This window comes from Oryctolagus cuniculus, chromosome 19, assembly GCF_964237555.1.
Source record: "Oryctolagus cuniculus chromosome 19, mOryCun1.1, whole genome shotgun sequence".
Taxonomy (NCBI): Eukaryota; Metazoa; Chordata; class Mammalia; order Lagomorpha; family Leporidae; genus Oryctolagus; species Oryctolagus cuniculus.
The window spans coordinates 42,830,788-42,856,265 of record NC_091450.1 but is presented as its reverse complement, the minus strand read 5'-3'; the positions used below and the strand labels follow the sequence as shown (position 1 = coordinate 42,856,265).

The following is a 25,478-nucleotide window of genomic DNA, read 5'->3' as shown; positions in this document are numbered from 1 at the left end:
GCTGAGGACGAGTGAGGTTTACCTGCTGAGCCTGCTGCTTGTTGGACCCTGCACCCCCAGCTGACTGCCCGGAGGTGGCAGAGACAAATGAGGAAGACACATGTACAGAGTTGGAATTGGTTCCTTTATGGAAAAACTGAAAATATAATAAAAATTAAAATAAAACCAGTTTTAAAAAAGCCAGCCCCTAGGGTTTCCACCCCCTGCCTCTGGCCCTCCAGAGGGGTGAGGCCCTGACCCCAGGGCAGCAAAAGGATGCGGGCTCTCTGCCCCTCCTCTCCCCCATTCCATCCCCATCTTTATCTCTGCAGTGGGGGGCCCCGGGAGGAACCAAACCTGGGTGAGGGAGCAGGGACCCAAGGCCCCGTGGCCCGGGGAGGGAGGCTCATCGTGTACCCAGCCCCAGAGCTCCCGGCCTGTAGTGTGGGCGTGGGCAGGGCCCCTCCCGGCCTGGGCCCAGCTGGGGTTGGGGCAGTTAGTTCCAGATTTTGAGGAAGGAGTCCCAGGAGCCTGTAGCCACAGCCATGCCATCGTCGGTGACCCCAAGGCAGCTCACTCGGTTGTCGTGGCCGGCAAGGACACCTGGGAAGGAGAGGGGCGTCAGGTCTGCAGCCGGGACCCCCCGCGCAGCTGGCCTCAGCACCCAGCCTCACCTGCGCGGTCACCCTTCATAGCATCCCAGATGTTGCAGTTGAAGTCATCGTAGCCGGCGAGCAGCAGCCGGCCGCTGCGTGAGAAGGCGACGGAGGTGATGCCACAGATGATGTTGTCGTGGGAATACATGAGGAGCTCCTGGTCGGCCCGCAGGTCAAAAAGGCGGCACGTGGCATCGTCGGAGCCCGTGGTGAAGGCATAGCCATTGGGGAAGAACTGTAGACAACAGGCCAGGGTATGTGTGTGTGTGTGTGAGGCTCGGTGGGGTGGGGGGGCCAGGGTCTGGGAGGGAGGGGCCAGGACTTACAGCCACGGCGTTGATGTCAGACTCGTGGCCAATGAAGGTCTGTCGGCACATGGAGTCCCTCACGTCCCACAGCTTGATGGAGGCGTCGCAGGCGCCTGACACAAAGGTGCGGCCATCGGGGGCCAGGGACAGGGACATCACATCCCCACTGTGTCCAGCGAAACCCACGGTCTGCTGACCTGTCTCAATGTCCCACAGGGCACTGGAGAGGGGAGAGGAGGAGAAAGGGATCAGACTCGTGCCTGCGAGAGGGCTCTGGAAGGGCCTGGGAGCCTCTGGTGGGGGGGCTGGCACCCGGGGGGCCCACCAGCAGGGGCAGGGCTAGTTGCTTGGACAGCCTCACTCGCCCAGGGTGCACCTGCCTGCCAAGCACCGACGTGGGCACCAAGGCAGGACAGGTGGCTCGGCCCAGACTGCCTCCCCCTGGCGGGGCCTCACCAGGTGGTATCCCCAGAGCTGGTGATGATTTGGTTGTCATCCAGGAATCGGCAGCAAGACAGGTACCCTGGGGAGAAGGGCAGTCAGCCAGGTCTTAATAGGAACCGCGGCACAACCCCCCACCCCCAGCGCCTGTGCCCAGCCAGGCCCCTCTCACCAGTGTGGCCAGGCAGCTCCCGGCTGACCCTGACGTTGCCCTCTCGGGTCTTGAGGCTATAGATGGAGCAGATGTTGTCCAGACCCCCGCAGGCCACAAAGTTCCCTGAGGGTGCGTAGGCACAGGTCATGACCCAGGAGGAGCGCAGCGGGATGGCGTGGACCTGAGGAGGGGGGCAGGGCCCCGTCAGAACCCGCCAAGGCCAAGGCCAAGGCCCTGCAGCCCAGCCCCACCCCTGCTCCCGCTCCCTCTACCTTGTTGGTGGTGTAGCTGTCCCAGATGATGAGCTTCCCGTCCTGGGAGGCGCTGACCAGCAGCCTGGTGGGGGCAGAGGGCAGAGTGTGAAGCCCTCCTCTGGAGAGAACAGCCTCACCCTGGCCCTCCCATGGAAAGGGGGGGGGTCCCTTCTGAGACAAGAAGCCCGCACACCCCTGTTCCTATGGCCCTGTTCGCCACGGTTTTCCCATACACCCCCTCTTGCTCCCATCAGACCTTTGGGGCTGACCCCTACAGATACCCCCGCCCCGAGCCCTGGAGCACCAGGCTCAGCCCAGAGCTGCAGTCCGACCACACACACACACACCTTGAGTCCGTCCCCCAGTGCATGGCATAGATTTTTGCCAGGTGTCCACGGAGGGTCCTCCGTGTCCTCATCTGGATTCTCCCCACTGGGTCCAGCCCAGCCGTGATCTGAAGGTGGAGGGGACAGGCTCAGGGAGGCCCAGGCAGAAGCCCACGGAGCAGCAGGCCTCGGACCTCCCACCCCGGCCCCAGCCAGCCCCAGAGTCACCTCACCTGGGTCAGTGTCGAGTCCCCACATGCTTTCCGCGCATCCTGCAAGACGGGCAGAACCAGAAAGCAGCATGAGAGGAGGAGTGGGGGAGGGCCGAGGCAAAAGAGGAAAGAAAACAGGAGGCAAGAGGGAGCAGGTGACACTGAGCCATCAGGGACCCCTCCCCGCCCCAGAAACTCTCCCCAGCCCGCCCCAGGCACTGGCAGCAGCACCCACAGGCCGCTCCACCCTGCCTGTTCAGCCTCCCCATCCCAGCCGGCCAGGCCCTCACCCGGATCTGGTTCCGGAGCTGCTCGGCCTCCTGTCTCAGTTGCTCCAGCTCACTCATGGCGGCGGGCCCGTGGGGCGGGGTTGGGGGCGGCTGGGGGCCGCGGGACGGGGGCTGGGGGAGGCAGCTCCTGGCCGCTGGCCCGAGGCCTGGGGGATGCAGGGCTGACGTCAGCTCCAAGGCCGCCGCCGAGGAAGAAGGGGGAAAGGCGGGGTGGGAGGGCGGCCCGGAAGGGGTAAGCACCGGGAGGGGGAGGGGCGGCGGCCGCGTTCCCCGCCCCAGCCGGAGCGGGGTCCCCGGCACAGGACAGACGTTGCGGGGGGACTAACCCACTTCCCCAATCTTCCTCCCACCCCCCGGAAACGGAGCGGGAAGTGCAAGAGGAAACGCAGGGGAAACCCCTCCCTCGGACAGCGGCCCGGGCGGGACACCCGCGGCAGGAACTGGGGGGGGGGGTGGAGGTTGGGGGGGAAAGAGTCCCTTAGAAAACAGACCTGGCGTCCGCCCCAGCCTGCACAGGCACCGCCCTCCAAGCACCTAATTTTAAAAGGGGCGGTGCCTCTTTAAATTCACCCCCACACGCCGCACACCCTCCACACACACACCCCCAGCTTCGACAGTGGTGGGGGGGAGACTAGAGGGGGAAGCTGGGCTGTTCGTGGGGTTGCCTAGGCAACCGTCACCCGGACTGAGAGCACCTCATTGGAGAAGTGCCCCCACCCGAGCCCCGTTGCCAAGGCAACCGCATCCACGGCAGAGACCTGTAGGGTGGGTGACCCCACCCCCGGCCCCATCGCCCCCGCCCGACCCAGCCTCCCGCCTCTCTGCAGAACCGGCCGGGGTGGCTGTTTACAGGATTTGGGAAAAGCCGATTGGGCCCTAATAGGTTCGGGACGGCTCACCCCGGATAATCCCCGAGCCGGCTGCGCTCCATTAGCCGTCCGCCGCGGGTGGGGCTGGCAGCCCCACGCCACGGTTCCCTCCGGCCCCGGGGCCGCCCGGCGCGCCGCGCCGCGCCCGCGGGAAGCCCGGGGGAGCCGCTCTCCAGTAATTAGGGCTCCAAAGAGAGGCCCGCGGCCCCGAGGCGCTGAGCTGCTCTCTCCCAGGCGCCGGCGGGCAGCCCCAGGCGGCGCGGCCCGGAACCCCCTCGGCACCCCAGGAGGCCGGCCCCGCGGACCCGGCGTCGGGCCCCCCTCGGACACCTGTGTGATCCGGCCGTGCACTCTGCCGCCCCGGGCGCCCCCACCCAGCTTCCACTTCCCCCAGGCGCTGGGCGTTCCTCTTCCCCACGGATATCCCCCCCCAACACACACACACACCCGCTCCAAGATCAGCTGTCTAAAGGTGGGGGGCACAGCCCCCTACCCACACCCACACCCACACCGGGCACGGACAAAGCCTCTTCCTCCCTGCTGCCAAGCCCAGGCCAGGAGGAAGCCGCTGGGGGCGGGGGCGACCCTCCCAGCCCTCGGTCCCCATCACCCTCCAGCGCCCCCTCGGCAGCCCCCGGAGCCGGGGGACACAGAGCCCAGGGCCCCCAACACCGCCGGGGGGCGTCACCGCCTCCGCAGGTCTAGCGAGGCGACAGGGAGGGGACAGAGGGGGGTCCTCGGCTCTGGCGGCTGGAAGGCGCGGGCTGGGGCCGCGCTGCGAAGCGCCGTGGGCCTGGGCCCTCCCGACCTCCATTTTGCCCAAAAGCAAGCCGGGTCCTTGGGGAGTCGTCGCCCGGGGACAAGGCTCGGGGATCGGTCTTGCACAGGGCCCCGGGGGCGCGTGCCGGGGTCTCGGGCTTCGGGGTCGTGGGGTCAGAATCGGCCGACAGAACCCCAGCGGGGTAGGGTGGAGACGCGCGCGGCCTGGCCCGCCTCGCCCAGAATTCTGGAGTTTTGCAAGGCGAATGCGGGAGAGAACCCCACGGGCGCTACCCCGGGGGGCAGGCGGGCAGGGGCTGTGGGGAAAGGGGGCGGGACGGGGGCCTGAGGGAAGCCCGGAATCTAGCCCAGCCCCTCACCCCCCCCAACTTATAAGGAAGCAAAAAGCAAGGCGGGGATGGGACTGGGTCTGGGGTCGGAAAAAAGGCCACTGATGGTGCAAGGGACGCATGCATTCCCGGGGACGAGGGTCCCCCAGTTCCCCTTCCGGGTTTGGGAGCGACGAGGCCGGAGGAAGGGAGGGGAGGGGAGGTCTGAGGAGTTACGTCCGCTCCCGAGAGGCCAGACCCGGGAGACAGCAGGAAGGGACGTGCCCCTGTGGGAATTTGGGGCTGGGGGGGATGAGGACTCCTTTTGTCAGCGGAGGTACCTGTGGCGGTGGGCCTCTGCGAAGGGGTCGCTAGAGGAGCGCGGGAGGTCCGGTCTTCCTCCGCGGCGGAGGCGGCGGCGGCGGCGGCGGCGACGACGCGGATGGATTTCCTCAGTCACCCCAACTCAACCGTCCAGCGCCGCTCTCCCCAGAGCGGAGGGATCCCGCCCGCCAGTGACGCGGCCCTCGCCGCCGCGCCCAGGGCCCGGCCGGGCGAGACCAACTGTTCCGTGGGGGGGGGTGTCTACAAGAGAAAACACTACGTAAGGGACAGAGAGGACTTAGTTACTCCAAATAGCTTACGCTCTACTACTCCGACGCAAAGCGGGCCACAATAATGGACTTTTTTGCAGAAAAGGGGTAACACACTGCCCCCCCCGAGACTGCCAGAGGTGGTACCGGCACGGGCGAGGGTGAAGCCGCTCTCTGGTCACGTGACAGGCCTCCCGCCCCTCCTGGGTTGGGCGGTTCCAGACTGGGAAGGGGCGCTCGAAGCCCTAGTTCTCGGCATGGCCACGCCCCCATCCTGGTGAGGCCACGCCCCTCCTCGGAGTGGGTGGAGCTAGAGAGACCCGGACGGGCCTGGGACGGGGCCCACCTGGAGGTGGCCAGAGGGAAGACAGCGATTCTGCAAGTCCCGGTCGCCTGGGAACGCCGCTGTCGGGGTCTTGCGCAGGGGGCTGCGTGCCTCCGTAACGCCTCTTGTCTGCTGAGCTCCATCCGTGCACTATTTAAGTCTCAGAACAGTACTATGAGGCCGGCTGCTAGCATTACCCCTTTACCTAGGGCTGTAGCGTTGAGATGTGCACCCGGGCAGACTTGATGACTTAACCGGGCAATTGCATCGCACTGGCCTCTCAGACGGTGGCGATGCAGGGGTGAGGATGTGAGCACAAGCCTCTGAGAGTGGTTCGGGTCAGCTTGTAGCCTTCATTGAGTCTTCCTAATTTAAAGGAATTAAATTTTTAAAATTTTGCCGCTGTTAAAAGCATTACAAATAAGGAGCTGGCATTGTGGTGCATGGGGGTTAGGCGGCGGCCTGAAACGCTGCCATCCCAGGCCTGGCTGCCGTGCTGCTGACCCTACTCCCTGCTGATGCACCTGGGAAAGCAGCAGAGGATAGCTGGAGTACCCGGAGACCTGCCACCCATGTGGGAGACCCCGATGGAGTTCCAGGCTCCTGGCTTCATTTGGGGGAGTGAACCAGCAGATGGACAATGCCTCTCTCTCTGTCACTCTGCCTGTCAAATAAATAATAAATTGTTTTTAAAAGGTATTACCCAGGGCCGGCGCCGCGGCTCACTAGGCTAATCCTCCGCCTTGCGGCGCGGCACACCGGGTTCTAGTCCCGGTCGGGGCGCCGGATTCTGTCCCAGTTGCCCCTCTTCCAGGCCAGCCCTCTGCTGTGGCCAGGGAGTGCAATGGAGGATGGCCCAGGTGCTTGGGCCCTGCACCCCATGGGAGACCAGGAAAAGCACCTGGCTCCTGGCTCCTGCCATTGGATCAGCACGGTGCGCCGGCCGCAGCGCGCCGGCCGCGGCAGCCATTGGAGGGTGAACCAACGGCAAAGGAAGACCTTTCTCTCTGTCTCTCTCTCTCTCACTGTCCACTCTGCCTGTCAAAAAAAAAAAAAAGGTATTACCCAGGGGCCGGCGCTATGGTGTAGTGGGTAAGGCCACTGCCTGCAGTGTCAGCATCCCATCTGGGCACCTGCTCAAGTCCTGGCTGCTCCACTTCCAATCCAGCTCTCTGCAACGGCCTGGGAAAGCAGTGGAGGATGGCCCAAGTGCTTGGGCCCCTGCAGCCGCGTGGGAGACTTGGAAGAAGCTCCTGGCTCCTGGCTTTGGATCGGTGCAGCTCCGGTCATTGCAGCCAATTGGGAAGTGAACCACCAGATGGAAGGCCTCTCTCTCTCTCTGTCTCTGTGTGTGTGTGCGTGTGTGTGTGTCTGCCTCTCCTTCTCAAATAAATAAATATTTTTAAAAGAGGTATTACCCAAAAATATGCATGGATTAGATTTTTTTTCTTGCACCAAAGTAAATGTACATTTTAATTCTTTAAAAAAACATTAATTTTTCAAAAGCATAATTTTTAAAGATAAATTTAAAAGTCATATTCTTAGCTATACAAGTCCCCTTGATGTGTACCTGCCAATTCAGTGACATGTTAACAATAGATAATCCATGTCCGTTAAACACGAGCATTTGGAAGGACCTTCCAGATAACAGAATTGATGAGCTCAGCGACGTTCCTGAAGCCTCTTGGGAGCCCAGCAGACGGAGAGTAGACCCCAATCATGCCAGTCCCCACAGGGCTCCTTTGGTTTCTGTACTCGATGTGCTTCTCTTTGAATCCATCCAGTGAGTTATCTACCAGGTGTCTGCCGAGCCCCACTGATGCATCAAGCGCTGTCCAAGGCCCTGAGGGTTCAGCCGTGAACAGCAGGTGCATCCTCCGGGTCTGCGTGGAGAGGACAGTCTACAGAGAAGACGTGGAAGAGGGCACCAAACCGACCAGGAGCGCTGGTGGCCTGGAGGTGCTGTCTTCTGAAAGCAGACCGTGCAGAGGGGACACATTTGCTGGGCAAGATCAAGAGTGCAAGGTTGGGATGGTTGCGATGGTGAGGTGCCTGTGAGAGGAGCCAGGGGAGATGCTTGGCAGGCAGCTACAGAAGCAGGTCTGGGGCTCAGCAGAGAGATCTGGGTTGGAAGAGAGCAAGCGAGAGTGAGTAGCACATCCAAGCAGATGAAGTCATAAAGAGACTCAGGGAACGGACAAGATGGCCTGAGACCAAGCTACGAAGAACTCCAGTGTTTGGAGGTCAGGCAGAGGAGAAGCTGCCAGAGCAGAGACCAGAGAGCTGAGGAGAATGTGGAGTTCTGGAGCCCAAAAGAAAAGAGGGGAATGGCAGACTGTGTTGGCAAGACCGAGAAGTGTGCATAGGGTGGGGGGTGTGGCTGCCATGGCCTACTTTGGCCAGGGGATGCTGGAGGCGAGAGTCTGCCTGCAGGGGTGAGGGTGAGTGGGCAATGAGGCAGTGCAGACAACAAAAGGAGCCCAGAGGGGGTGGAGAAAGATGGCGCAGCAGTGGGAAGAGAATGTGGAATCCAGATGTTTTGATGGCAACCACTGGAGTGGGTCGTGGGAAGCCCAGGAGGCGAGAGAGAGAGAGAGAGAGAGAGAGAGAGAGAGAGAGAGAAGGGACTCAGGTAGGGGCTGATCAGCGCATGCCCAGTGTGAGAAGGGAGAAGCCCAGGAGCACGTGTGGAGGACCGGGCACTGGCAGGTCTTGCGACTTCCTTCCTCCTCTAACTGTTCCTTCTCAGTCTTCTCCCTGACCTGTTCTCATCAGGGCGCCGTGCAAATGTTGTTTTTCCCAGGATCCTCAGTTCCATCTTCTCTTCTCCCTGGTGCTGCTACTCTGTTAGGTAACTCCACCCACTGCTGTGACTTGACCTCCAAATGGCTCATGACCTTCAACCCTCTGTCTCTAGCCCAACTGTCTCTTCCTCGCAATACACTTGGCATTTGTCCAAAAGGGGACACATTGAGGGTTTAGATTAGAGATTTTAGGCTTGAAGTGCCAGGAGAAATGTTCAAGAGGCAGCTGCCGGCCGGCGCAGTGGCTCACTAGGCTAATCCTCTGCCTGCGGCGCCAGCACCCCGGGTTCTAGTCCCGGTTGGGGCACCGGATTCTGTCCCGGCTGCTCCTCTTCCAGTCCAGCTCTCTGCTGTGGCCCGGGAAGGCAGTGGAGGATGGTCCAAGTGCTTGGGCCCTGCACCCGCATGGGAGACCAGGAGGAAGCACCTGGCTTCGGATCGGCGCAGCATGCTGGCCGTGGCAGCCATTTGGGGGGTGAACCAATGGAAGGAAAACCTTTCTGTCTCTCTCTCTCACTGTCTAACTCTGCCTGTCAAAAAAAAAAAAAAAAAAAAAAAGGCAGCTGCCAAGTCAGGTGTGGGGCCCAGCAGAGAAATCTGGCTTGGAATAGAGCCAAAAGAGTGAGGAGAATCTTCAACCAAACTCTGCAGACCGAGAATCTCCTTTTGGGTGCCGATGGGCAGTGTTGCGCTGGCGTCAGCTCATGCCAGCTCAGACCGGCTCACAAGAGCCCACTGTCAGTGGACACTTCTCTTCCCAGCTCCCTGCCCAGTGAAGTCACTTTGATAGTCACAACTTGAAATCAACCATGGCGGGGGAGTATTTATATCATGGAAATCAGCACGTGCTTCAGATTAGGGTACCCCTTCCAGAAGGGCTGCTAAAATAGTCCCTATACACTGCTGTTCCAGACATCTCACACTCAGCACATTCAAGACTGCATCAGACACGTAGCTCCACGCCCTATCCTGCCCACCCTTCCGCCTTCCCCAAATCTCTCAGCCCAGTTAGCAGCCCCACAACTCACAATCCAAAGATGGCCCAAGCTGCTGTAACAAAGAAGCCCAAAAATTCGGTGACTTAAACCCTAGAAGAGACCGCAGGAGTGTGGACATTTCTGGCCTTCATCCCTGTGTCCAACATGATCCAAGCTGAATCTCAACCTTTGGGAAGGGGGTAGGGAGAGCAACACAAGGTCTTTCCTGGTTAAGGACGCCACTGACTTCCACTCAGAAGTTGGCCAAGACGTAAGGAAGGCTGGGATATGTAGTCTCCAGCTATGGACCCCGAAAAACGTCAACGATGGAAGAGAGGCGATGGGTGCTGGGGTAAGGCTAGCAGTCAGTCGGTGTCATTGGTGGGTACTCGCTGTCAGTGCTGCCTCCTGGATACTGCTGGACTCCACCCCTTCTGCCATGCGCCAGCTGCTGTTCTGTCGGCCTTGCCTATTTCTTGGCCTCGAGGATAGCCCATCTCTAATCAACCTACCAAACAGCCGCCAGAGATATCTTCCTAAGATGCAAATTGCATCGTATACCTTTGCTGTTGAAAACCACACAGCACATGTGCAGCTCCCCACTGTTTCCAAGAGTAGGACCAAGCCCTGTTTGCATGACACCCAGGCCTTGTCTTGTCCCCTTGACTCAGCATGCCTCCCACCCCCCACTCAACTCCATTTCCTTCTCCACCAGAAAAATTCAGGTCATGTTCTGGGGCTCCGCTGAAATATTGCCTCTCGGATGACATTGTGCCTCACTGCAGTGCTGGCCGCGTTCCTATGGCAGTCTTTACTGGATTGTGTGTTTCTGGGCATTTGCCACCTGCCGTGGGCCAGGGGCTCCCTGTGAAGCCAAGCACTTGGTATATCTAGTGGAAGGCTGGCTGAAGCTCAGTCAGCAAGGAGCAAGGTGTGGGGGTCAGAGGGGCCCAGGTCTCACTCTGGCATCTTCAGCACCAATACTAAGTGCTCTGGTCTGGCCAGCCTAAATGTGGCCATGGAATGTGAGAACCTCCAGAGGACTTTACTGAATTAATTGTTTAATCATCCATCTTCCTGGATAGATATTAAAGTCTGTGAGTGTCCCATCAAGTTCTATGAGCCATTTTATTCTCAGTCCCTGCAAGGCACCTAGAGAACATGTGTAGAATGAGTAAAAGTGTGACAACATCTGCCCTTGGCTGGCACTTTTCACAGGCCTCAGTTGAAACCTCAGCTCTGTCACTGAGCAGCTGAGCTGTCCGGGGCAAGTCACTCAACCTGGCTCTTTGTTTCTCCTGCAAAATAGGCTAATAATCTGCTTGTTAAAGGGACTAAATGGCAATGTTTAGAACACTTACAGCAACGCCCGGGACACAGAAAATGCTCTGTATGTTGCTAAATAGAAACGGAGTTGGAGGAGCCAGTGCTGTGGTATAGTAGGTTAAACATCACCTGTGGTGTCAGCATCCCTTGTGGGCACTGGTTCAAGTCCCGGCTGCTCCTCTTCCAATCCAGCTCCCTGCTGGTGGCCTGGGAAAGCAGTAGACGATGGCCCAAGTGCTTGGGCCCTTGCACCCATGTGGGAGACCTGGAAGAAGCTGCTGGTTCCTGGCTTTGGATCAACTCAGGTCCAGCTATTGTAGCCATCTGGGGACGGAACCAGCAGATGGAGAAACCCCCTCTCTCTCTGTAACTAAGCCTCTGAAATAAATTAATAAATCTTTTAAAGTAAATCGAGTTGCTGGTGTGGACCAGTTGGTCTTTGATTTGTATTTTTTTAAAAAAGGTTTATTTATTTATATGAAAGGCAGAGTTACAGACAGATGGAGAGAGAGAGAGAGAGAGAGAGAGAGAGAGCGAGCTTCCATTCACAGGTTCACTCCCCAGATGGCCACAATGGCTGGAGCTGGGCCAATCCAAAGCCAGGAGTCAGGAGCTTCCTCTAGGTCCCCCGCATGAGTGCAGGGGCCCAGGCCCTTGGGCCATCTTCTGTTGCTTTCCCAGGTGCACCAGCAGGGAGCTGGATTGGAAATGGACCAGCTGGGACTCGAACTGGTGCCCACATGGGATGCCAGCACTGCAGGTGCGGCTTTACCCACCATGCCACAGCACTGGTCTCTTTTGATTTGTTTTCTACTCTTAGCCCCCCCGACACTGACCTCTGCCATCAGCTCATATCTGACCCTCCTCCTAGACCAAGCTCCTAATGATTCCCACACATTCTGAAGTGTTCGTGCCTCTAGGCCTGTGCACGCGCTGCTCGCCGCATGGAAGGCCTTTCCCACCCTGTGCCCTGTTTACCTTCCACATTCAGCTCGACTCCACTTCTAGGCTCCTTCCTGGACTCACAGAGATGAGCAGCCCCTGTCTCCACTGGGCCTCCATGTCAGCCATCTTCAGGCATTGTCTCAGCTCTCCCCACTATACCAGACTCCTTATGAGCAGGGATATCTCTTATCTATCTCAACGCACCCCACACACACTGCTTGCACACTGTGGACAGTAAAGACGTTTGCTAAATGAATGGATAGACATATGAAATGCATCAATTATTTCACCTTAACCACTTCTATAACACAGTAGAACCTTACGTCAGATCTCATGAGACAGGAAAACTGGCCACAGTTGCCTTGGAGTGAACCAGGTCTAGTCGCTTTTCTTCCAATTGTGAAAGAAAAATTCACTTATAACCAGATAGACAGCAAGCTTCTAACTTATGCACAATAATAGACAGGCTTTAAAAAAAAAAAGAGGGGCCGGCGCCGTGGCTCATTTGGCTAATCCTCCGCCTGCAGCACCAGAATATGGTACACTGGGTTCTAGTCCCGGCTGCTCCTCTTCCAGTCCAGCTCTCTGCTGTGGCCTGGGAAAGCAGTGGAGGATGGCCCAAGTCCTTGGGCCCTGCACCCGCATGGGAGACCAGGAGGAAGCACCTGGCTCCTGGCTTCGGATCGGCATAGCTCCAGCTGTAGTGGCCATTTGGGGGGTGAACCAACGGAAGGAAGACCTTTCTCTCTGTCTCTCCCTCTCACTGTCTGTAACTCTACCTGTCAAATAAATAAATAATCTTAAAAAAAAAAAAAAAAAAGAAACCTAGGGACATTCTTAGGGCCCAGTGCTTACAGAATCCAGGTCCTTGATTCTGGCATGGGACTGGATATCAGCAGCCTATGGTCAGGGACAGCAGAGCTTGGAGGGAACACAGAGGTCACATCTCACTGGCTGAGAAGAGATGTGGCTCCACCCCCAGCTCCGCCCCCGCTGGGCTATGTGGCCAAGACAGCACCCTGCCTCCATGTGGGGCAACCCCTGCAAAACGCAGGGCTTGGACTCGTGACTGGTAAGGTTTCTTCTGACTGGGAAAGTTCCTGACTCTGAGACGGCCGGTGGAGATGGAGGTTGAAGGGGAGTGGAACTGACTTGGGAGGAAGTGAGGCAACATTTCTCAGTGTTCAGCAGACAGCATGCAGAGGATCAGCATGAACAGAATCTCTTTCACCCCTTCAAACCCCCACCCCCAGCATTTGGAAGATGAAGAGATACAGGCTATGGGAGCTTAGCGGGCTCACGCAGTTCATGCAGGCCTCACATTATAGAGAAGTCAGTGACTGGCCTGTGGTCACTTGAGAAAATGTCAATCTCCTAGCTGCTGGGTCAGCTCCTTCCCTCCCCTCCAGCTCACTCCTCCCACTGACACCTGCAGGGCTCCAGTCTGGGGAGCCAGACCTGGACTCGGAACCCACCGCGGGTATGCGCAATGCCACTGTCACCAGGAAGTAATGAATGAGCCAGCTCAGCCCATCCTTTGGTTGAGGGAAGAGCTGGGTCTTTTCCACAAGGGGCAACCAGTGAGCAGAGAACCCTCGGGGACATGCCGCAGTCACACTACCCTCTTCCTGTGCCATTTCTGTTCTCACAGCTCCCAAACCCCAAACAAGCAGGTGGGAGTGCAGAAGTGCCCCAACACATTATATTCACGTGTGCATATGCACATGCACACAGCCGACACATTATGTTCACATGTGCATATGTACATGCACACACACACACACACGGCCACACTGGCCAGCACAGGCTCAGAGTCTGACTCAGGCAGTCAGAGCTGCTGCTTCACTTCTGCTATCCAAACCTGCTATGCTGGTAGTGCTGGGAGCCCAGAAGAACCCAGGGCCTACCAGAAACTGGACACCGTGATCATTGCCTCCCAGGGAGAACAGGCGGTTGAGCAGAGAGGGAAGGGTAAGGACAGGCCAGCTGAGTGCCTGTGTGTGCATGTGTGCACGTGTGTAGGTGGAAGGCCCAGGAGAGGAAAAGAGGCCATGAGGGAGACCAGGGTGGGAAGACACGGGGAAGAGATGGAGACACACCCCCTCGGGTCGCGCCCTCTCTGTCTTCCCTTCTACTCCCGGGAGACGTCCTTCAGGCCTAGGTGTGACAGAAACCTTGTGATGGTGGCACTCCCCCCAACACACCCCACAGCCCATTTGAAAAGCTACGGCAGCAGGGTCCCCATCAGTCACCCTGTGGGATCCTGGTCTCGGGGAGGACAAGGTCTCCCTCGTTCTCCTACTCTCCTCTCTGCCGCCCATTGCTTAGGGCTGGTCTTCCTGGGGTCCTCCCCGCCGCCGAGCGCGAAGGTGTCTGCGCCTTTAAAGCGGCGGCCCCCGGCCGGGTTATTGTCTCGCCTCGCAGCCAATCGCCGGAGCCGTTGGGGGCGGGGGACCCGGCCTCCCGATTGGCCGCCGCGCGCCCCGCCCGCCCGGGATCCCGGGAGCTGTCCGGCCGCCGCGGTGCTGATCCCGCCGCCGCCCACGGGCCGCGAGCCGCACCGAGGGGCACTATGAGCGGGGGCGTCTACGGCGGAGGTGAGCCGGTCCCGGGCCTCCGGGGCCTCGCGCGCAGCCCTGCGCCCCGTATCCGCGCCACCCAAGCTCGGGGCACCCCGGGGCCTGTCACCTCGGCGCTCGAGCGAGTCCGACCCCAGGTTTGGGTCCCGTGCCACCCCTACTTTCTGTCTTCCCGGGACGCCCCAGGCGCGCCGGGCCCAGCCTCTCCACTATCCAGCCCTTCTCCGCCCGACCCCTGGCTCCGTCCTTCCCAGCCCCGAGAGTGGCCTGAACAAGGCCACCGGGTAGGAGGGAACTCTGGCGGCTTGACCCCCACTCCAAGGCCCCCACTCGGACTGTGGCTCTGCCCTGTCCCCCTTCCTCTCGGATCTGTCCGCGAGGACAGAGTTTGGGGAAGGTCTCCTCACCTGCTTGTCTCCCCGCACAGATGAGGTGGGGGCGCTGGTCTTCGACATTGGCTCCTTCTCGGTCCGCGCCGGGTATGCTGGGGAGGACTGTCCCAAGGTGAGACTTTCAGATCTCTTCCCAAATCCTCCCCAGGCTCGCCACTAACCCAGGGCTCTCCCAGCCGAGCCCACACGCTCTGCTGAGCAAGTGTGGGAGAAGAGCCAGGGGCGGGCTGAGGACCCTGCCCTGGGGCTGAACGGGTAACCGGGTGATCTTCCTTTCTCTGCCCATGCTGCCCCCTCCCACCCAGGCTGACTTCCCCACCACGGTGGGGCTGCTGGCCGCGGAGGAGGGGGGCGGGCTGGAGCTGGAGGGGGAGAAAGAGAAGAAGGGGAAGATCTTCCACATTGACACCAATGCCCTGCACGTGCCTCGGGATGGAGCGGAGGTCATGTCGCCCCTCAAGAACGGCATGAGTAAGGGCCCCCCCCCCCGACCCTGAGTCAGACCAGGAGCCCACTCCCAGCCCGTGGGACTCTGTCTCACAGCCACGGAGTCCTCCTCACAACTGTCCAAGTCCCAGGGACCTCCTCAGAGCCCCCTGTAGCTGCCTGGTTCCCAGCCCAGGAGCCCCAAATTCCCGGGAGTGGGGAAGGGGCTTTTCCTCTGGAGTTGAACTCCCCCTCCCCTGGACTTGGCGTCTCTCCCTGCTTCCTTTCCCGTCGCTGACCCCTCCCCGCCTCACCTGTGTCTTTCTGGCCCCAGTTGAGGACTGGGAGTGCTTCCGAGCCATCCTGGATCACACCTACAGCAAACACGTCAAGTCTGAGCCAAACCTGCACCCCGTGCTCATGTCAGAGGCCCCGGTGAGTGCCCTGGGGCCCCAGCACAGTCTTCCCACCCCTTACCTGTCCTTTCTCAGACAGTCCTTCCAGCCTTGTCATCTTGGGCCACCTGTCTTCCTCTTGCTCTACCTCTTTCTCTTCCTGCTCTATAAGCCCCTCTCCTCTCCAGTTCTTTTTTAATCCTTTAACTTGAAAATAGTTGTAGTACATATGGTCGATTTGCTTTGTAAAACATGTTAAGAAGAAACACTGCAGTTCTTGCCGCCTCTTCCATTTCCCCTTTTCCAAATGCCATTGCTTTTCTCCCTGTTATCTTTTTTTTTTTTTTTTTTGTATTTCTTTCCGTATCTCCCAATATCACACTTACATTGCTGTTTGCAGGTTTTCTATATTAGGCATCATCTAAGAATTTCCTACTAGAAAAAAGAGCATTGAGCTCTCTCCTCCTCTAGCCTATATCACACATACTTCTCATTCCCCACCTTTAAGTACAGTTCTGGCTTAGACTTCCTGAAAGATCAGTATTCACTATTTAGCCTCCTGTTACTATGTATGCTAATCAGGGCTGAGCTGGGGAATCCATGATCGCTTTTCTGTTTCTTGAGTGGCTTTAAACAATCTGATTTTAGCTCTCCTTTCACCCCCACGTCCAGAGCCAGCTGACAGCGCCCATTTCTAGTTCTCTCAGGGTTCCAAGCTCAGTACAGGTTGTTCCTGGCTTTTCCCAGTACTGCCTTACAGCATTTGTAAATCTGTTAAGTCAGTTACTACTCACCGATCTCATCCTTAACTTTCAAAGTTTGTTGCTGGTTGCTCTTTTCTTATTTTCTTTTTTAGATTTTTTTTTTTTTTTTTGGACAGGCAGAGTTAGACAGTGTGAGAGAGAGACAGAGAGGAGAAAGGTCTTCCTTCTGTTGGTTCACCCCACAAATGGCCGCTGCGGCCGGCACACTGCGCTGATCCGAAGCCAGGAACCAGGTGCTTCCTCCTGGTCTCCCATGCGGATGCAGGGCCCTAGAACCTGGGCCATTCTCCACTGCACTCCTGGGCCACAGCAGGGAGCTGGACTGGAAGAGGAGCAACCGGGACAGAACTGGCACCCCAACCGGGACTAGAACCAGGTGTGCCGGCGCCACAGGCGGAGGATTAGCCTAGTGAGCCGCAGCACCAGCCACTCTTTTCTTCTTTTCACAACCTGAGGCACTACTCTTTCTCAGGTGAAATTCACATGACATAAAATTCACCTTTTTAAGTCAATCATTGAGGGGCAGGCATTTGGCATAGTGGTTACGACGCCACTTGGGATGCCTGCATCCTACATCAGAGTGCCTGGGTACAAGTCGCAGCTCTGCTTCTGATTCCGGCTTCCTGTTAGTGTGCACCCCTGGGAGGCAGCAAGTGATGACTCAGTTATTTGGATCCCTGTCCCCCGTGTGGAAGACCTGGATTGAGTTCCTGGCTTCTGGCTTCAGCCTGGCCCAGTCTTGGCTGTTGAAGGATTTGGGGGAGTACATCAATGCATGGGAGCTCTGTCTGTCTCTCTCTCTCTCCATATTTCTGAGAAAAAAGCAATTCCATGATTTAAAAAAATTATTAATATAAAGAGAACAGATTTCGTGTATTTCTTTTTTGTTTTTCTTTTTTCTTTTTCTTTCTTTATTTGACAGGCAGAGTGGACAGTGAGAGAGAGAGACAGAGAGAAAGGTCTTCCTTTGCCACTGGTTCACCCTCCAATGGCCGCCATGGCCAGCACACTGCGGCCGGCGCACCGCGCTGATCCGATGTCAGGAGCCAAGTATTTATCCTGGTCTCTCATGGGATGCAGGGCCCAAGCACTTGGGCCATCCACCACTGCTTTCCCAGGCATATTAGCAAGGAGCTGGATCAGAAGTGGAGCAGCTGGGACTTGAACCGGTGCCTATATGGGATACTGACACTGCAGGCAGAAGCCTAACCTTCTAGGCCACAGTGCTAGCCCCATGATGTTTAATGTAATTATCATCACTATCTAGTCAAAATATTTTCCTCGTCCCTAAAAGGAAATCCCTTCCTTGAGATAGGTTTTTTCCACTGCTCTCTAGCCTCCAGTCTGCTGTCTCTTTGGACAGATCTGTGCCAGGCCTTTCCTATAAAAGGAACCACATAATCTGTGACTTTGGGTGTTCTTCCCCCACTTAGCGTAATGCTTTTTAAAGTGCATCCAGCTTGCAGCGTGTGTCACTGTGTCATTCCTTATTAAGGCTGAATACTGGCTGGCGCTGCGGTTCACTAGGCTAATCCTCCGCCTTGCGGCGCCAGCACACTAGGTTCTAGTCCCGGTCAGGGTGCCGGATTCTGTCCTGGTTGCCCCTCTTCCAGGCCAGCTCTCTGCTGTGGCCCGGGAGTGCAGTGGAGGATGGCCCAAGTGCTTGGGCCCTGCACCCCATGGGAGACCAGGATAAGTATCTGGCTCCTGCCATCGGATCAGCACAGTGCGCCAGCCGCAGCGCACTGGCTGAGGTGGCCATTGGAGGGTGAACCAACGGCAAAAGAAAGACCTTTCTCTCTGTCTCTCTCTCTCACTGTCCACTCTGCCTGTCAAAATAAATAAATAAATAAATAAATAAATAAATAAAATAAAAGGCTGAATACTATGGAATCTATTACAGTTTATTTATCTTTCATCCCCTGGGGGCCATTTGGATCAATTCTGCCTTTGGCTATCAGGGACAGTGCTGCTGTGAACATTCGTGTACAAGGATCTGAGTACTTGTGTTTAGTTCTCCATCACATATGACCCAGAGTAGAGTTGCTGGATCCTATGGTAATTCAGTGTGCGTCTTTTCGGGTAATCACCAGCTGAACCATTTTACATTCTCACCAGCAGCGTGTCAGGGTTTCTGTCTCCACGTCCTTGCCAACACTTGTTGTCTTCTGGATTTTAGTTACATCACTCTCTGGTGGGGGTGAAGTGGTACTCATTAGCCTTTTGCATTTGCATTTGATTATGGTTTCCCTGGAGTCCTGGATCAGAGTAAAATTAGATATGTGTGTTCAATCTACCATTATTAACCCAGAAACCCCGTCTGCTGCTTTGGGCTAGACGGAGGTCTGGGAATGGCCTGAGAGGGGTACTGCCAGAAAAGAGCCCTTAGGCCACGGTGCAAGGACAATGACTCCGGACACAGCTCCGTCCAGAGCTCCTGGGTGATCTTGGGCAAGTCTCTGAGTTTTGCCTTCCTCAGCTAAGTTTGTGCTGTGACATTCTTGACAGCTCTCACATTCTACAGATCCGTGTGAACCAAGGCGCTTGATCTGTGTCCCCTGTCAGAGTTGTGTGTACGTATGTGTGCGTTGATGTACGCATACGTGTACTAGTGTGTGTGTGCGTGTGAGAGTATGTGTGCACCCCCATGCACGGCTGTGGGTCTGGGCCTCTCCCTTGCTGACGCCTCCCGTCCTGCACTTCCTCCCCAGTGGAATACTCGGGCCAAGAGGGAGAAGCTGACGGAGCTGATGTTCGAGCAGTACAACATTCCTGCCTTCTTCCTGTGCAAGACCGCCGTGCTCACCGCGTATCCTCCGGGTTGAGCTGCTCCGCCTGGGCGGAGGACCAGGGTGGGGTGTGTGGAGCGCTGAGCCGGGAGCTGGGCTGGTTCTCTGAAGATCAGTGTCGCGGGTGGACAGACGCCTCCCTTCACCCCACTGGTGCAGAAGGCCCAACGGGTTGAGTGCATGGGGGGCAGATCAAGGATCTTTCCTCATTCCTTGGATCAAGCGGAGTAGAGAGAGAGTCGGACAAGTAGACGGCCGGGGCTGGAGCTGGAGACAGGGAGGGGGATATGACACGGAAGGGGGCTCCTTCCCAATCAGCCAATCAGCGTAAGACACGGGGGGGGGTCCCTCCCAATCAGCCAATCAGCGTAAGACACGGGGGGGGTTTCCTTCTTAAACAGCCAATCAGCGTTGCCCTTTCTTCATGGCCTGCCTTGCCTTGACCCCCGCGCTAGGCTCTGGGGTGATAGGATCGCTTAATTTCAAGGCGCCCGTAGGACACAGAGCTAGGCATGAAGAGCTGGGAGTTCAGAAGGAAGAGAGGAAAAAGCTGTGACTCAGACAGGGAAGACGGGGGTCTTAGGAGCCTCTCGCAGGAGTTGCGCCAGGGGGAGGGACTTGCAGACCGGTGGGCGGGACGCAGGGAGAGCAGGGAGTGACCGAGCCAGATCTGAGTCCCAGTCCCTACTGGCTGCTGCAGTCTCTTTGACCCACCCGTCCCACACCAGCTTTGCAAATGGACGCTCCACGGGCCTTGTGCTGGACAGCGGGGCCACACACACCACGGCCATTCCAGTGCACGATGGCTACGTTCTGCAGCAAGGTGGGGGCTCGGCAGGGGCTGGGGGTGCCCTCGGGAGGACCGGGTCCTGACGCTGCTTCCTCTTCAGGCATCGTCAAGTCGCCCCTGGCAGGGGACTTCATTTCCATGCAGTGCCGCGAGCTCTTCCAGGAAATGGCCATCGACATCATCCCCCCATACATGATTGCAGCCAAGGTGGGGCCCCCAGGGACCCGGAGCTGCCACCACAGAGTCCCAGGCGCTCACCCTATGCCCGTCAGCCCCCTGACCCATGAGCCAGCAGGGTAGAAAGCAGTAGGGCCCCCAGGAGACCCTGGATCCAGTTCCTCCATTTCCAGTCGAGGCATCCGAGACCTGGCCGGGCTGAGGGACATGACTGAGATATTATGCAGCCGGCCGGCTTGCAGAAGGACTGTGCTGTGGGTTCTGGGGTCCAGCAGACCCAGGTGTGAGTTCTGCCTCTGCCTCTGAGCTGTGTAACGTCAGGAACGGTGTGGAAACTCCCTGAACCTCAGTGGAGAGGACTCTGGGAGTGTCCAGTGATACAGCATGCACCTCTCATGAAACACAGCCCAGTGAAAGGCCATTCCTGGAAGCTTCTGGTCTCCCATTGGCACCCATGCTGTGTGACCCTGCCCGTTCTCTCTCCTCTCCATCAGAGAAGGGTGAGGGACACCTCTCCAGGCCCGCAGAGCAAAGATCCCAAGCCAGCCAGCCTAGGAAGGCAGGTGCGGTCATTTGGGCTAGACAAGCTTGGGCTGGGCTGGGGTGCTTAGAGGCTGTACCCCTACAGGAGCCTGTTCGAGAGGGTGCCCCCCCAAACTGGAAGAAGAAGGAGAAGCTACCTCAGGTCTCCAAGTCCTGGCACAACTACATGTGCAACGTGAGGCACTGGGGAGGGCCCCCTGAAACAGACCCCTCCCCAGAGGCTCTGCAGGGGGGTGGAGGTGGATGCTCGGGAGCCAAACCAGGTCCTCACCCCTCCCCGGTTCTCAGGAGGTGATCCAGGACTTCCAGGCTTCGGTGCTACAGGTCTCAGACTCCCCCTACGATGAGCAGTGAGTGGGGCTCGGAGCTGGGGGGTGGGGGAGGAGATGGAATTAGGGCTCAGGGGGGCCCTCCCCCTGGGGCTTTTGTGAGCACCCCAAGCAGAGTCTTGCTCCTTCCCGGGCAGGGTGGCTGCACAGATGCCCACAGTGCACTACGAGATGCCCAATGGCTACAACACGGACTACGGTGCCGAGCGGCTCCGCATTCCCGAGGGCCTGTTTGACCCCTCCAATGTCAAGGTCGGGCTGAGTGGCGGGCACTGGGGTAGTGGCCGGCCGGGGTCCCTGGACACTGGAGGAGGCTGAGAAGGACTACAGGGGTGGTGGTGGTGGGGGGGGACAGAGGGCCCAAAGCCCAGGTCGCCTTTGTCCACAGGGCCTGTCGGGGAACACTATGTTAGGCGTGGGCCACGTGGTGACCACCAGCATTGGCATGTGTGACATCGACATCCGCCCGGTGAGGCCAGAGGCTGGGCAGAGGGGCCCGGGGTTCATGGGGAGGGGGTACGGGGTGTTACCTGAAGGCTTACTCCTCTCTCCTGCTGTCAGGGCCTGTATGGCAGCGTCATCGTCACGGGCGGGAACACGCTGCTTCAGGGCTTCACTGACAGGCTCAATCGAGAGCTTTCCCAGAAGACCCCACCGGTAGGAGCCCACCCTTGACTGGCATCCTGGAATCCCCGTCCTGGCTCCGCCCTCCGGGACGCGGCTCTTCCTGGCCCCGCCCCCAGCAGTCAGTGTTCCGGCCACCAGAGCAGACAGCCTGCCCTTGTGGCTTCTCAGCCCCCCTCCAGACCCCGCCCCTTTCCAGAACCTGGGTGTCTGCTTCCCCCAGCCCCTTTGCCCCCACAGAGCATGCGACTGAAGCTCATCGCCAGCAACAGCACCATGGAGCGCAAGTTCAGCCCCTGGATTGGGGGCTCCATCTTGGCCTCACTGGTGAGAGGGAAGGGGCTTGGCACAGCGCTGAATGTGGGGGAGGGGCGCCCCGACTGCTCCTGCCGCCTCTGCCTGCCTCCACATTCACTCATTCAACAAACTTTTTTTTTTTTTTTTAAAGATTTTACTTATTTGAGAGGTAGAGTTACAGAGAGAAGGAGAGACAGAGCCACAGGTCTTCCACCCCCTGGTTCACTCCCCAGATGGCCGCAATGGCCAAAGCTGAGCCGATCTGAAGCCAGGAGCCAGGAACTTCTGGGTCTCCCACATGGATGCAGGGGCCCAAGCACTTGGTTCATCTTCAACTTATTTCCCAGGCCATAGCAGAGAGCTGGATCGGGAGAGGAGCAGCCGGGACTTGAACCAGTGCCCATATGGGTTCTGGTGCTGCAGGCAGAGGCTTAGCCCGCAATGCCACAGCGCGGGCCCCACATTTTTGGAGAGGGCAGTCAATGAGGACTACTCTAGTAGGACACAAACCAGGGAGCAGGGGGAGCTAGAGTTATTTGGAATGAGGCTGCAGTGTGGTGCCCACTGGGCCAAGTTAGCAGGAGGGAGACCCTGAAGGTTGGGGCAAGGGAGCAATGAGACAAAGCAGGCCTGCCTGGTAGTTCTTGGGATCAGCTTGTAGTCTGGGGTCAGGGGGTCAAGGTTAGGGTAAGAAAAAAAAAAAAAAAAAAAGGTTAGGGGTAAGGAAGTGATGTGACCATCAGGTCCTTCAGGGAAGACCACCAGACCTGAGATCTAGAATCAAAGGGTTCTTGAAAGGTGGCTGGAGTCCTGGAGTGGGTATCTGGGGGGGGGGGGTGCAGAGTGAGGGGCCGCTGGAGAAAGAGGCGGACAGGCAGGGTCTGGGGCCGGAGGCGGTGAGTGCAGTGTGGATCTGCTGCTGGGGCAGAGGCAAGGCGTGGAGCAGGGAGCTGGGATGCAGACTCCATCTGCAGGGCGCCAGCCACCCCAGAGGACAGCAGGGCCAGCCACTAGAAGGGGAACCCCAGAAAGACAGAAAGAGGCTCAGAAAAATTGCAGCTGCAGTCCACGCTTATCTAAAGGCTGGGGCAGGTCAAGCACATTACCGCAGGCCTAGGGTGTGCTTGTTCTAGACATACAGCCTGACAGACCCCAGCTGCATGAGCAAGACAGTCTGCCACAGAGACCATCATCAGGAAGAGGCCACAAAGTGCACAGGTGTTCCTTGGAGAATCTGGTGCAGGTCAGGGGTCATGAAGGGGCTCCAAGGAGCTGAGATGGGAAGAGGTGAAAAAGAAAGGGAGGGTACCCAGACCCGGGGAGCCAAGCAAGGCCCCAGGCCAAGGGCAGGTGCAGTGGGTTCCGGGCTGCAGGGTGGATCGGAAGGAGGCAGAGGGCAAGCATGGGCCCTGCTGTGAGGGGGGAGTGGCTCTCAGCGCTGGCAGAGGGAGCTAATCAGTGAGTTCATGGACAGAATGTGGATTGTTTGCAGGCAAGAGGTCCAGCCCACTAACTCTGGCAGGCGTAGGGCAGCACTGTCCAGCAAGAACACGACACAAGTCACATACGTGATCATACGTTTTCTAGTAACCTCAGTGATGGCTGGGAATTGGTTTTGGGACCCCTCGGATACCGAAATCCCTGGATGCTCAAGACCCTTATATAAAATAGCTTCATATTGCCCGGAACCTCTGCACGTTCCCCTGTAAGCATTAAACCATCTCTAGCTTACTTACAATTCCTAATTTGATGTAAACGCTAGATCAACAGTTGTGTTTTTATTTTTTATTTTTTTATTTTTTGACAGGCAGAGTGGACAGTGAGAGAGACAGAGAGAAAGGTCTTCCTTTGCCATTGGTTCACCCTCCAATGGCTGCTGCGGCCGGCACACTATGCTGATCTGATGGCAGGAGCCAGGTGCTTCTCCTGGTCTCCCATGGGGTGCAGGGCCCAAGCACTTGGGCCATCCTCCACTGCACTCCCTGGCCACAGCAGAGAGCTGGCCTGGAAGAGGGGCAACTGGGACAGAATCCAGCGCCCCGACCGGTACTAGAACCCGGTGTGCCGGCGCCGCAAGGTGGAGGATTAGCCTAGTGAGCCGTGGTGCCAGCCTACATCAACAGTTGTTACACTGTATTCCTTCAGAATCACAAGAAAAAGTACTCTGTACTTGTTCCGTTCAGATGAAATGTTTTGAATCTGCTGGTACAGAATGGGCGGTTATGGAGAGCCAAGACTACGAAGAAACAGCTGAAAATAGAGTATTTTTGAATTAGTGTGTGTAAAACACCATAATTTAATGGGCAATCAATATAAGAAATTCTTAGTGAGATTTTTAAAAAGAATTGTTTATTTATTTATTTGAAAGGCAAAGTTACAGAGAGGTAGAGACAGGGAGAGAGAGACAGAGAGAGGACTTCCATACACTGGTTCACTCCTCAGATGGCCCAACGCCCAGAGCTGTACCCATCCAAAGCCAGGAGCCAGGAACCTCTTCAGCATCTCCCACGTGGGTACAGGGGCCCAAGGACTTGGGCCATCTTCCACTGCTTTCCCAGTCCATAGTAGAGAGCTGGATTGGAAGTGGAGCAGCCAGGACTTGAACTGGTGCCCATATCGGATGCCGGCACTGCAGGAGGTGGCTTTACCTGCTACGCCACAGCGCCGGCCCCAATCAAGATCTTTTACACCCTTTTTTCTGTACTCAGTCATCAAAACCCAGTGTATTTTTCCCACTTGGAGCACATCTTCAACCTGGACTGGCCACATTTCAGGTGCTCGTTAGCCACTCGAGGCTGGTGGACAGCCCGGGCAGCCCGGGTGTAGGGGGTGAGAAAGGCCAGGGCAGCAGCAGGACTGGGTAGGCTCTGTAGGAAGATGGTGAAATCTCGTGTGAATATGAGGGTGGAGGGAGACTCAGGCAGAGATACTCAGGGGACAAGGACAAGAGATTGGGAGCCTGGGGAAGGGTGAGGTAGACCAGATGGCCCAAGAAGGCTGTGCAGTGGGCTGAGAAGAGAAACAGGGATAGAAGTTGGGGACATAGAGACGTGGAAGGGACAGTCTCAACAGGGGTGGGGGTGTGGCAACAGAGCACCTGCCTCCTGGAAGTTAGGTGGTGTCTGGGTAGTGAGGTATTTTGTAGGAAATGGTGGGAGGCCTGGATTTCCCCCTGATCCCGATGCAGGAGTGGTGTGTGTGTAGGGTTAGGTGTTTGGTAAGCGCAAGCCAGGAGCTCGGTAAATACTTGTGAATGAATGATTGAACGCTGAACGCTGAAGCGGGCATTCTCCTAACGAATATGGAACAGAGGTGGAGAGGGATGCGGCCGGGAGGGGCAGGGGCTCAAGCGCGCGGTGGGGTGGGGGGCGGGCGGCGCGTCCTGACCCTGTCCCCCCCACCTAGGGCACTTTCCAGCAGATGTGGATCTCCAAACAGGAGTACGAGGAGGGCGGGAAGCAGTGCGTGGAGCGGAAGTGCCCCTGAGGGCGCCCCCTCTTCAGCCCCCTGCTGCGGGCAGGGGCGCTCAGGAGCGGGGCCGGCTCGGGGCCAGGCCTCCACGGAGCGAGCGCAGATCGAAGCCCTCTACCCCCTACCAGCGCACGGCGCCCCCTCCCCGCCCCCCTCGTCCTCTTAGATTGAGATGTTTCTGAGCTGAAAGAAGTAAAAAGGTTTTAATTAAAACAAAACAAGTTTGACCTCCTTGGGGCTGGGGCGGAGGGAGGCGAGTGGCACCGGGAACAACCCCAGGAAAGACCCGATCGCCCCACGTGTCAGCGGCACCCGGACCCAGCTCGGGGCCAGCTCGGAGCGAGCTGGGGGAGGG

At 57.8% G+C, this 25,478-nt stretch overlaps 2 protein-coding genes across 3 annotated transcripts; one reads left to right on the top strand and one right to left on the bottom strand.

The window, feature by feature from the left end:
- Positions 1-105: 105 nt before the first annotated feature.
- On the bottom strand, positions 106-5,384 carry GNB2 (G protein subunit beta 2). 2 transcript variants are annotated; one of them, XM_070064441.1, is made up of 11 exons: positions 5,318-5,384; positions 4,919-5,162; positions 2,621-2,766; positions 2,352-2,390; positions 2,140-2,246; positions 1,811-1,874; positions 1,557-1,719; positions 1,400-1,466; positions 962-1,163; positions 654-870; positions 106-582 (listed from the first exon to the last, which is right to left on the bottom strand). In XM_070064441.1, exons 3-11 carry the CDS (start codon positions 2,675-2,677, stop codon positions 476-478), a joined length of 1,023 nt encoding a protein of 340 aa, XP_069920542.1. In that variant the 5' UTR covers positions 2,678-2,766; positions 4,919-5,162; positions 5,318-5,384; the 3' UTR covers positions 106-475. The 2 variants fall into 2 exon arrangements, with proteins under 2 accessions (XP_069920542.1, XP_069920543.1); XM_070064442.1 differs by lacking the exon at positions 5,318-5,384 and adding an exon at positions 3,112-3,154 and having other exon boundaries at positions 4,919-5,081.
- Positions 5,385-13,998: 8,614 nt separating this feature from the next.
- ACTL6B (actin like 6B) lies at positions 13,999-25,321 on the top strand. The gene is made up of 14 exons (XM_002711912.5): positions 13,999-14,144; positions 14,554-14,630; positions 14,824-14,989; positions 15,279-15,379; positions 18,815-18,912; positions 19,621-19,715; positions 19,783-19,889; positions 20,488-20,577; positions 20,691-20,752; positions 20,869-20,983; positions 21,120-21,200; positions 21,293-21,388; positions 21,596-21,682; positions 25,058-25,321. The coding sequence occupies exons 1-14, from the start codon at positions 14,120-14,122 to the stop codon at positions 25,136-25,138; spliced, it is 1,281 nt and encodes a 426-aa protein (XP_002711958.1). The 5' UTR covers positions 13,999-14,119; the 3' UTR covers positions 25,139-25,321.
- Positions 25,322-25,478: the final 157 nt, after the last annotated feature.